At 35.4% G+C, this 12168-nt stretch overlaps 1 protein-coding gene across 1 annotated transcript; it reads right to left on the bottom strand.

Moving 5' to 3' along the window:
• Window positions 1-11063: 11063 nt before the first annotated feature.
• Window positions 11064-11509, bottom strand: LOC149566638 (secreted RxLR effector protein 161-like). The gene is made up of 2 exons (XM_089816511.1): window positions 11290-11509; window positions 11064-11206 (listed from the first exon to the last, which is right to left on the bottom strand). The coding sequence occupies exons 1-2, from the start codon at window positions 11507-11509 to the stop codon at window positions 11064-11066; spliced, it is 363 nt and encodes a 120-aa protein (XP_089672637.1).
• Between the last annotated feature and the right edge of the window lie 659 nt (window positions 11510-12168).

The raw sequence follows: 12168 nt of genomic DNA, 5'->3' as shown, positions 1-12168 counted from the left end.
ACTTTGAATTTACCTTAAAAAGGTTTACCATGAATCATGTGCCACCATCTTATCGATCTTATCTTCCACATGGTTCACATAATCCAATAAATCAACTTTGACAACTTAGATCCATCAAATTCATGATCTTTCTAATAATGCTGACACCCAGCATTAACTAGCTTTTGATGCTCGACACATACGACATTTCTCGTCATCCACTGTAAAATCACTTGGCACAAACTAAAGTTTATTGGTGCTTGGCATCAACTAAACTTTACTTGACATCAATTGTTTCACTCGGCTTACACTAAAATTGACTTTTCTCGGCTCCAATTGTTTTTTTGCTCAGCTTGCAATAACTTTTCTTGGCACCTATTGTCCACTCAGCCAAGCTTGGCACACTAACTTTGTTTAACTTGTTCTTTTGAAATTGCTCAGTGTCATCAACCTTCACAACCATAAGTAGATTATCAATGCACTATGATGTCATTGTCTTAGCTGATTCTTGCACTCCTTTTTCATATCATTACTCAAAGTTTCCTGTAGGTGCTATTGTTACATCATTTTGATCAAATCCTCTTCATTAATGAACTAAATGATAGTAATTTAAATCATATAAGTAGTTGTCTTACCAGCAGCTAGTAGGTTTGAGATCAGTGACAAAATAATGATTGAAACATATTTATCATACTTGTATCAATCTGTTTTCAACAATCTCCCTCTTTGACATTGATGGAAAACTAAATTGATCAATCAAACTGACTAGGTTTAGACAATAAGACCAACAAAATACCAAAAAGAAAATAATTCCTTGTATTGAAATTTCTCCCTCTATCAGCAAGTTTCACCTTTTGAATAGGTTAGAAATTTTTATTTTGTTATGATCAACAGACAATCAACTCATCCTTATGATTCCCACTAAATTACTTCTTATATCTCCCTCTACATTATCTCCTTGTTACTAGGTAGATTTAGTCACCTCATACACTTTCTCTTTCAATAGTCAAAATTTCTCCCTCATAATATGTGTTAGGATTTCTCTCTCATTTTGTAGTTCCTTTATGTGCTTTCAACAATGTCTCCCTCTTTGATAACAATTTCTCTATCTCCCTCATAGGATTTCTCCCTTCAATATCTCTTACGTTTCTGTTCAGTTTCCTTGTAAATCTCCCTCTTTGACAACAATGATAAAGACTCATCATCTTGAATATACAAATATGAATAGTTTTAGTTTCTCCCTCGATCACCTTGCATGTGACTAATTTTTAAATCCAACTCTTTAATTACTTTAGGCAAGTCCTAAACTAAGATCCACTACATCAATTTGTAACATATGTTAATCAACTTGTTTGATGTAGGGCACTCCTCTTGTTTCTTAAATAGCCTTTGATAGGGGTATCACCCCTAGTTTACCTCTTAGATACTCATGAGCATCCTTGGGTAATGCTTTTGTGAAGATATCATAAATTTTCTCTTTTGTGTTAACATATTCCATCTTCACCTCTTTATCTTGAACTAATTCCCTCAAGTAATGATACTTGATTCCAATGTTATTGGTCTTTGTATGCATCACAATATTCTTTGATATATGTATAGCACTTGTATTATCATAATAAAGTATTACCGGTTCAGTGATCTCTCCCTTCATACCTTTGAGTAGTTATTTGATCCATACAATGTTTGTATAATTTACTATAGTAGCAACATATTTAGCTTCAGCAATAGATTGAGAAACACAGTTTTGTTCCTTTCTAGTTCATATAACCAGCCTCTTGCCTAAGAAAAATGCTCCTCCACTGGTTCTTTTTCTATCAACAACATTTCCAGCCCAATCAACATCAGTATAGGCTCTCAATTCAAATCTGTCATTTTTATTGTAGTATAGGCTCTCAATTCAAATCGGGTAGTTCAACATCTCTTTCATGTACATTAATCTTAGAATCAAAATGTGCATCAACTTTATTGTATACAAATGATTTGCATTCTTCTGGTTCCTTCATAGGTTCAGCCTCGTAAACTTCTGTATTTTCATCAAATTTCACATTTTCACTTTCAACAATTTTGTTAGTGTTAGTATTTAAACACTTATAAGCTTTACTTCTTGTGGAATAACCTAGAAATATACCTTATTCACTTATTGCATCTAGTTTATCATTCTCAAAATCTTTTAGAATATAGTATTGTCTTCCATAAACCATAAAATATTTTACATTGGGTGAGTATCCATACCATATTTCAAAAGGTGTTGAATGAGTAATTTGTCTGGGTGAGTATCCATACCATAGTTCAAAAGGTGTTAAATATTTCACATAAGATCTTTACTAGTGACTTCATCTTTGACCTCACTTTCATGATGTGACTGTGAGTGTCTAGGTGGTGACTAACATACCCCTGTGTTGATTCTAAGAGATCTAGGTGGCATGTTGTTTCCATCATTTCCACTGGTAGTATGATTCTTGAAAGGGTTGCAATAGTAATCATGTGCATGTCTATTTTTAGTGTTATATGCATGGGCATTAGCCTCAGCTTGATGATAAGATCTCTCTCTAGTGGCCATGTGTATAGCCTCTTATAGTCTTTCTTTTTCTAACCATGCTTGTTCTTCTAGGCAATGATTCCTCTCATTGGGATGCGTGGTTAGTGAGACACTATCTTGAGACCTAGGAGTATCAAAGGGGATATTGAAAGGGTTCTCAAAGATATAGTGTGGATTATGCCAAGAGTTAGCCTCTTTTAGCTTATCAGAGATAGGTTCTTCCAAGAAGGTTGTCCATGAGGATGGCTAGTTGGAATTACCAATTGTTCAAAAGTGAATGAAGGATGACTTCCTTGACCAATTCAGAGCCTAGTCGCAACTGGCATGTAAGGATATGTCTTTGTCTAATAGGATGAGATAAATCTTTTTAGATTTACAATTTGTATGATCAAGAATGATCACTTATCAACGGTAAAATAAGTGAGTGGCGTATCAAGAGTTCTCAAGAACTTACAACAATAATGACTCAAACCAAGAAGATGAGCAAGAAGCTCATTAGAAAGTAGCCATAATAGCAAGGTAATCAAATTATGACAAGTGATCACTAGAGATGTTTTTAGTTCATATCTGATAAACTAGACCCATCTTTTCAACTAACAACACCTAACATGAAGATTCTAAACTAGACTTGGGTAGGACGAAGTGATGACACCCCTAAATCAGATGTGACGCAATTCTGACTCAATTTTTGAAGCAACAAAGGTTGAGTGATATTTCTCAAAAGACCATGCGATACAAGATCAACAACAATTATTGTACAATAGACTTTTCCATTGTTGAGCGATACTTATTACTCATATAATAGTTTTCATTAAGTAGTGAGGTAGAGTTGACAAGGAGCATGTGATAGAGTTTACAACAGTCATGTGATACTTCAATAGGTATGAAATATTGCACACTTTTTCTTAGAAGGTCGTGAGACAAAGGGCCAATAAACTATGAAAAATACAACTTGAAACTTGAAAAACCTATGTTTCAGTTTGGTTTCTTGAATGTCACACACCAGAATGTTATATTGACAATGTAGAACTTTAGTTTGCAGCAATAAATATCATAGTTTGAAAACACTGAGGGAAATGAACATGTCTCAAATAGTTAGACAAGGGACAAAGCAACTGCTTGGCCAAACAATGGTATCAAAAGCCCAAAGCAATGGACTGCTTAATTCAGGATTGGACACCGCAAATGATTCCTAATGCACTATTTAGTCTCATTTAATTATCAACCAAGGACGTAAGCTTGGAATGTCATCTACAAAGTATATGCTTCAAACCTCCTCTTCTAAGCCTATTTAAGGAACTCAAATGCTTATGCTTTAGGAAAACTAAACTAAAATTGGTAAGTAAATGTATTCTAATCAAATTAGAAAATTATAGTTAGGAACTACTCCAACTAATTGTGTTGTAGGAACAGGCTACTAATTCTGGTATTAGTGGTTGCAGGAACAACAGAGTTCTAAAACCTATAAATGAACAAGAAATGAACTCTATGTTAACAAAGAAATTCACTCATCAAGTGGGACCCCTTGAATGAGTGAATGGAAAGTACAATCAAGATGAAAGTTGCACACTTGAACTTAACATTCTATTCATCCATAAAAACATAGCTTAGGAGAGAAAACATACATTAATATGTATAACTATTATATTCACCATTCTTGTCCATGAAATTGAGCAGATTTTATGTCTTTAGAGGTATCCACATTCCATCTTATGTTTACACACATATGTAATCATATACATAGAAACCATAAGTTCATATGCTTAAAACCATAAATGTATGTCTCTTATAATCAAATGTCTTAGAGGATAAAAAGTGGTGAGAAAGATGGCTAATTTAGGAGCCCATCATTCCCCTCAATTGAATTATTGCTAGCCCCCAGTAGTCATAAAGTTTTGAACCTTGGCATGAACCCTCAAATCACTAGTTGTTCTCTGCCCTGGATCATCATGAATATAATCAAAGTATCCATGATTCTGTTTGAGTCTTTCCCAATGCTAGACTTCAGAGGCCATGTCATAATTTGATGTACTGTCGTTCATTGCCAGCAATTGCTAAAGAAAGTGTGGAGGCTGAAACCTTAATGGAACCCAACAATTATGGATTGTCCAGCCCAACATAGTATACCATGGAGCTCTCCTTATGGCAAGGGTTAGATTCTGAGGTGAGTGAGGTCCCATTCTTTTTAGATCCTGTGACATCCTCATCCAGCGCTTCCTAGAGGCAATAATTATTGTAGCATCTCAAGAGGAATGCTGGTCCCAATCTGTGAAGGCTTGTTCTCTCATTGGATAGATCTTATTAGTTCTACTAGTGTTTTCTGTCATAGAGATCCTATCAAAATTTGTTCTTCTAGAGTGTTGTACCTCAGGCCTCATCATTAAAGGAACTCACATTTCTTTCTCCCTATATGGCTCAACCTAGTGTTCATGTCTTATCTCATTCTACATCCATGACATAACTACTCTAAGCTATACTTCTCCTACATAGAGGAGTGAATTCTACTCTATATCATCAAGAACCACCAAGTTATGCAAGTACATTTCACACAATAGATTCTTCAGAGTCATTACAGGGGTAGATTGAAAGGCATAGTAAAATTCATGGGGAGTTGATATGGATGGATAGAGGCCTTATACAATCCTTGTTAATTTGAAATCAACAAGTTTCTCTTGAAGGAATATTGCATACATTGGTGAGGGTGATCTGCATTCCATCAGCTGTGGAATTAACCTAGTAATCTAATCAATTATTCATTTCAATACCTAAATCTCATATGATTTTTTCTCCAATTGAAAATTCTGCTCATTAATGACTCATTTCAATTTTTCTTTTTCTAAATTCCATTATGTATTTTCCCATAACAATTACTGGTACAAACTTATTTCGACCGCAAGAGTTGTAGACAAATTTGGTGGGGGTAAAGGTTCCTAATTGAGTAGGTCCACCCATCCAGAGGGAAAGTGAGTAATTTTAACTATTTATTTAGGTGCAAAGGACATACCCTTCCACACAATAATTGTCCTAATAAAATTGGTTTCTTCACTAATATCAACTACCACCTTAGTCAGCATTTCTAACTTTTCTTGACTACCCTACTAGGGCACTTCTTTAATAATTTCAATCCCAAAGTCAAGCATTTCCTCTGAGCTCATACTAACATCTAGTTGGGCAGAATTATCTACATATTCCTTTGTGTCTTCAGATTCCTCGGAGTCTTGATTACTATCTATTAGTATGTAGTTAACCCTAGGGCTAACCTCTATTTTTGGACTCTACTCACTCATATTGTGTCACTAGTTGTAGGTTGACTATTCAATTCCTCAGAAGAGGAATTACTCAAAGGTTCATTTTCTACATATTCAGAATAATCAATGTTAACAATAGGAATAGATGCTTTTACATCTTTCTAAAAAAGTCTTTTACTTCTCATCATAAGGGGTGTGGATGAGCTCGAAGGACTATTCCATTTCATTTTCTTCTTAATGACCACCTCCTTTGCCACTACTTCATGAGGTTTTTTAGCATTCTCTTCCCTAGGGTTCTCAAAATTCTCTTCAGAAGGAAATTGAAGATTCTCTTCCCTAGGGGAATGTAGGGTTTCTTCCATATTATCAACATGTTTACCAGGTTGAGGATCTAATGTTTCCTCTTCTAGTTCTATTGTTTTACCCTTAAGAGGAATGTGCTTGGTGTGGGAGTGCATAATAGGATTCCTAGAAATATCAATGGCACTCATATTAACACAATATATGTAGATGAGATTATCAAACTAAATCTTGTAATCAATCAATGTGTATTGCATGCAAATTACTTGAGTGCAACATCAAACTGCACTTAGGTAATTTGCATGCAATACACATTACAAGAAACCTATTGCTTATTAAGGTGTGATTGTTAGTATAATTGTACCCTTCTCTTCTTTTCTTTTAACCTATGACATGGATATTATAAGTATACATCAAAGACATGGCAAACCAATGGATGATTTAATGTTTTACATAGTTAAAGAAAATTCACCTCTAATAAAGTGTTTTGAAAATCAAAAGGTGCAAAAGTTATACGATGTATATTATGTCTTCAAAAATCTACTATATTTCAAAAATTAAAAGGTGTAAAAGTTATGCGGTGTATATTATTTCTTCAAAAATCTACTATATTTTTCTCGATTTACAACTTAACACAATTAAGCCTAAAACTTATATTTATGTTGCACCATGGATAAGAATTTTGAGTTTAGTTTGCAATAATTTGGTTATTGAAAAATCAATATATTTATAAATTCCTCGATATATATTTCTAAATTAATTATATAATTTTTATATTGTGTATATTTTATTATGATTTCATATGTCATATTATATAATATAAATTTATTTATAAGATTACATACGAGAGAAATCAAATAAATTAAATTATATGAATATTTATTTTATTTTGTATTAAAAATAGTTATTAAAATATATTTTATATTTTAAATATTCTTTCATATTTCATATATAATGTTGACAAAAATATATCTAAAAATTATAATCATTCACTATATTTTTTAAGTGAAGTATAAAAGATTAAAATTATAACAAAATATGAATTTACACAATTGAAATTAACTTCTTTTTTTATAGGTAACATTATGATTTTCTATTGGTTCTAAAAAGAGGAATTACAATATATTGCCATATGCATAATTTGGCCAAAATCTTTATACACTTATATCTACCCAACCCCTAGGCCATACATAAGTGTTTGAATATACAATAAGAGAAAAAAATTGGGCATAAACACCCTGCCATAAGCACCAAACACCCGAACCCACTAAACCACCAAAAAGTTACATTCCGGTGCCCATGGAACTAACACCATTCTCCTTCATTTGCCACATGAGGATAATCTTTGAACCATTGGGCCACCTCCTCTTATGTGAAGGTTGGAGTGGATCGATTATACTGCATAGACCTTGACCTTGGCTTCCCTGTGGAGTGGCAACTTGGCGACGCTTGCTACTGCTTTCTTTTGCCTCTTTTGTGAAGGAAATGTCCACCCACATGCCTTGCATTTTGGATTCTCCCCCTCCCTTCTGGTTCTTCCTCACTGTTTGATGTTGCAGGGGCTGTCGTGGAGCTAAAATGCTCTTGCGTTGTGTAGCCTTCATGAAACCACGCCTATACTTAGTCGACACCCAAATCTTCACCTCAACGCACACCCCTTTTGGGCTTGCAAAAGACCAGAGGAGAAGGGGTTGTAAAGAAGTCTCCCTACCCCCAATCAAATGCCACAACTCTTGTCCCACACCCAACACAACATGATCCACAATTTCTTCCAACCCTAGAGTCATTGTGGGTTGACACAAGCTGCCGCGGCCCTGCAAAATTTCTCCTTGGAATCACCCACCACCAGTGCCAATGCCAGAAAAAGTGAATCTGCTTCCAGATTAGAGTGTCGCTTCTAGTAAGAGTCCAGGTACTCTACTCCATACATTTATTGTATGCCTTCCAAGAATTCCCAATCATCGAACATGAAGATATTCTTCAACCACTGGACTTTAATCTTCCCTTCATAAGTTTGAGTTTGGTTCTCAGATTTGAGCATGAAATTTGCCTTCATTTCTGACTTTCTTGGATAAAACTTTGTGGAGTACCCTATTTTCCCTCCTTAAATCTAGTTGCTTCGAACAATTTGGAAGCAACTTTTCACAGGGGTGTCAATACATTATTTCTTTCTCTGACATGCGCCAGAGAATGTGATCTCAAGAACTGTAATTTCATGAATGCCATTAGGGGGATGAAATCATGATGAAATATGTACTCCCAAAATGATCAGCAAGAACACTTTGTTTTTTGATTTGGCCTCTTCATTGCTTCATCATCTCTTTAATCTGATTTGAGAAGTCTAAGGTCTTCAAATATTTCATTATGGATCCCCAAAGCTGCATTCAGACCCATATTGGCTAGCTTATCCACCATGTTGTTTGCTTCTTTGTAAACATGGGAAACCTTAAAGTCTTCAAACTCCATTATCATACCTCTAATTTTCTGAATGTATTTGTCAAGATACCACACTTCCAACTTCACTTTCTTTATGCTATTAGTGATCATCTCTAAGTCCCCTTCAATGTGGATTCTTCAGATACCCAATTTAGCCCCTAATACTAGAGCCTCTTTTGCCGCAACACATTCTGCCACATTGTTTGTGCCATCGTTGAGTCTTTTGGCCACAAAGAAAGAATGTTGCCCTTATGATCTCTCGCCACACAAACCACACCCAGATACTCCTAGATTACCTCTGGCAAGATCGTCAAAGTTTATTTTAACCCATCCTTCCTCTGGTGGTGTCCAAAACACCTTATCCCTTTTCAAACTAGGATCAACCCTACCAAGCCCATTAACGGGCCAAATTAATTATATTTTAGTTATATATGAGCTGTACAAATATTTTGGATCATGCTTAAATAGAGCAGGAAGAGTTCCATTGACAAGTGGTGGATCCGAAAAATGCCCACTTGTTTGAAAGAGCAATCAATCTTATTCCAGAAAAGGGGTTGATGACAAGAATGCAGATTTTGAATAAATTTAGAAATTATTTCAAATGGAATGTTATTTTTTTATTATTTGAAGACCTCATATATTGTATTCAGATAGGCTTATTATGGGAGCTTTGCAACCAATTTTTTTTTTTTTTAACTTTTAATGCTGGAAATTTTGTAAGACTTTATGATATATGTGGATATAAAAAAGGATGTCATCCACCTTCTTGATGATATATGTGGATATATGTGAAAGACTTGAGAAATGCTAAGAAGGGAGGGGGTGAATCAGTATTTCAAAAAAATTAAAAGTAAATGCAATTGACAGAACACAAAGAAAAACAAAGATACAAGAATTTATCTCGTGGAACCCCTTTTGGGTAAAACCCATGGTATATCTAATCACTGCAAATGTGGGTTACAACCCAATACATTCAAGGCTCCAGTTGTTTCTACAAAAAGCAAGCTTCAACCTCATCAGGCTAAGGCAATTACCTCTAGAGGCCACAACTTCTTGCTAATTGATGAAGTAACTGTATTACAACCAGTTTTTAATCTTGTTTTATCATGAAGTGATACAACGTTGTAGATAAGAATATAGACAGAACTATTTCTTCCTTCCTCATTTTCTATCACTATCTTCTTGCTTCAAATAAAAATTTCACCCTCTGATTCATAATCTACTTGAAGAATAAAAAAACCTCCCTCCCTTTTTGTTCCCATTTCTCTGCATGCATATAAAAAACATGTCTCTGACATTGGTACACAACTTGTCCATAATGTTTTCATTGCTACCTGCATGAAAGTAACTGTTGAAGTATGATCATGACATCTTGCCAAAAAATGTAACTAGAGGTGTTGCTCTGAAAGTAACCGCTGAAGTATGATCATTACATCTTGCCAAAAAGTGTTCTCTCTTCGACTTTAGTGCAAAAAAAACATCAGTTATCTTTAGAAAATCTACCATGTTGTGCAGTAGTTTGTCGCCTTGTGGTCATAAATTCAAGAATCCCACACACAAAGTGTCCATAGTTACAAAGGGTGTATTGACGATATATTGCCAAGGAGTTCAACACTTGGCAACTCAAAGAAACAGACTGCAAGAAAGGCTTCCACAGATCCATTTCCTGTGGACTAAATATGCTCTAGTGGACTTCACTTTCCCGTGGGCTAACATTCTTCTCTGCGTGGACAACTTTCTTGTGGAGAACTTTCTCGTGGACAAGCTTTCCTACAGAGAACTTTTTTGTGGACAAACTTTCCTGCGGAGAACTTTTTTGTTGACAAACTTTCCCGTGGAGAATTTTACCAAGGAAAAACTTTGTTGTGGAGAACTTTCCCATGGACAAACTTTGCCGTGGAGAAATTTTTCTTGGACAAACTTTCCCGTGGACAAATTTTGCCGTGGAGAACTTTCTCGTGGACAAACTTTCTCGTGGACAGCTTTCCCATGGACAACTTTCCTGTGGACTAACTTTCTTGGACTTCATTTTCCCGTGGAAACAAGTCACTTAGCCTAGGAGATTGAAATGAAAAATACTAAAAAGCTCCCCCTTTTTCATTAATGGCAACCCATATTGATAGCACAATATTGCTGAAATTGAGTTGTTTTGAAGCTGAACATACAATCCCCCTGCAAGCATACGACATAACTCCCCCTTTAACATTAACGACCACGAGTTATAGTAATGTAAATCTCCCCCTAAACATATGCCATTTAATTATGCAGAAGAACATCGAGCTTGTTTCGAAGATGCTAAAAGTGCTCCTGAGATAACTTTTTGGTAAAAATGTCAGCAACTCGTTCCTTTGAACAAACATATTCTACCTTGACCACGTTGTTAGCAACTTGCTCTTTCAAATAAGTATACTTAAGAGGAATGTGCTTGGTGTGGGAGTGCAAAACAGGATTCTTAGAATATCAATGGCACTCATAGTAACACAATATATGCAGATGAGACTATCAGACTGAATCTTGTAATCAATCAATGTGTTTTGCATGCAAATTACCTGAGTGCAACATCAAACTGCAGCAATGTATTGTGCTTCAGCAATAGATAAAGAAGTGCAAGACTGTTTCTTGCTGAGCCATGAAACCAAACAATTTCCTAGGAAGAAAGCATGCTCACTTGTGCTCTTTTTGTCATCCACCAAGCTACCCCAATCTGTATTTGTAAAGGCTGGAAGAGAGAAATCAGAACTCTTAAGAAACCAAAGACATATTCAGTAGTACTTTTGAAATATTTACAAATTCTCTTAGCAGCTTTAGCATGTGTTTGCTTGGGAGATGCTTGAAATCTAGCAACATAACCAACAGCTTGCATGATGTCCGGTCTGGTGGCAGCAACAAACAACAAACTTTCTACCATAGATCTGTAGATAGTTTGGTCAACACTAAGGGATACATCATCCTTGCTTAGTTTGCTTCCGGTTTCCATGGGAATGCTAACCGGATTGCAATCTTCCATCTTAAACCTTTTAAGCAACCCTCTAACATATTTATCTTGTGAAATAAAAATACTTCAGCTGATTGACTAATTTGCAGCCCAAGAAAATAAGATAGCTCCCCCATCATAGACATTTCGAATTCATTTTTCATGCAGTCAACAAATTTCTTGTTCATTTTGGAGGCTATCACTACCAAAAATCAGATCATCAACATAGACAACAACAATAAGAGTGTTGTTACCTTCATTCTTGACATACAAATTGCTATCCACATAGCCTCTCTTGAATCCTTGCTGCTGTAAGTAGTTGTCCAGCCTGTCATACGAGGCCTTAGGGGCTTGTTTTAAGCCATAGAGTGCCTTTTTCAGCTTGCACTCATAGTCCACATCATTAGTCAAAACAAAACCATCCGACCGTTCCACATAAACTTCTTCATTCAAGTCACCATATAAAAATAATGCTGATTTGACATCCATTTGAAATACCTTAAAACCTTTGAAGGGAGCAAAAGCGAGAAATATTTTAATGGCTTCTTTCCTAGCAACGGGAGCTAAAGTCTCATCAAAATCCACACCTTCAACTTGTGAGTAGCCTTTGCAAACCAACTGAGCTTTGTTTCTAACAACTTTACCTTCTTCATTTACGTTATTACAAAACATCCATTTTGTCCCAGTCGCAT

The sequence above is a fragment of the Cupressus sempervirens genome, chromosome 3 (genome assembly GCF_028749045.1).
Source record: "Cupressus sempervirens isolate cs-2001-9-10 chromosome 3, ASM2874904v1, whole genome shotgun sequence".
NCBI lineage: Eukaryota > Viridiplantae > Streptophyta > Pinopsida > Cupressales > Cupressaceae > Cupressus > Cupressus sempervirens.
Note: the sequence above shows the minus strand (reverse complement) of the source record. Positions and strands in the feature narration are given on the sequence as shown.

Coding starts and splice junctions, on each gene's coding strand:
- LOC149566638 (XM_089816511.1), bottom strand. CDS start 11,509: ATGGAAGATTGCAATCCGGTTAGCATTCCCATGGAAACCGGAAGCAAA. Junction 11,207..11,289: donor TAAAGCTGCTAAGAGAATTT/GTAAATATTTCA, acceptor TTACAAATACAG/ATTGGGGTAGCTTGGTGGAT.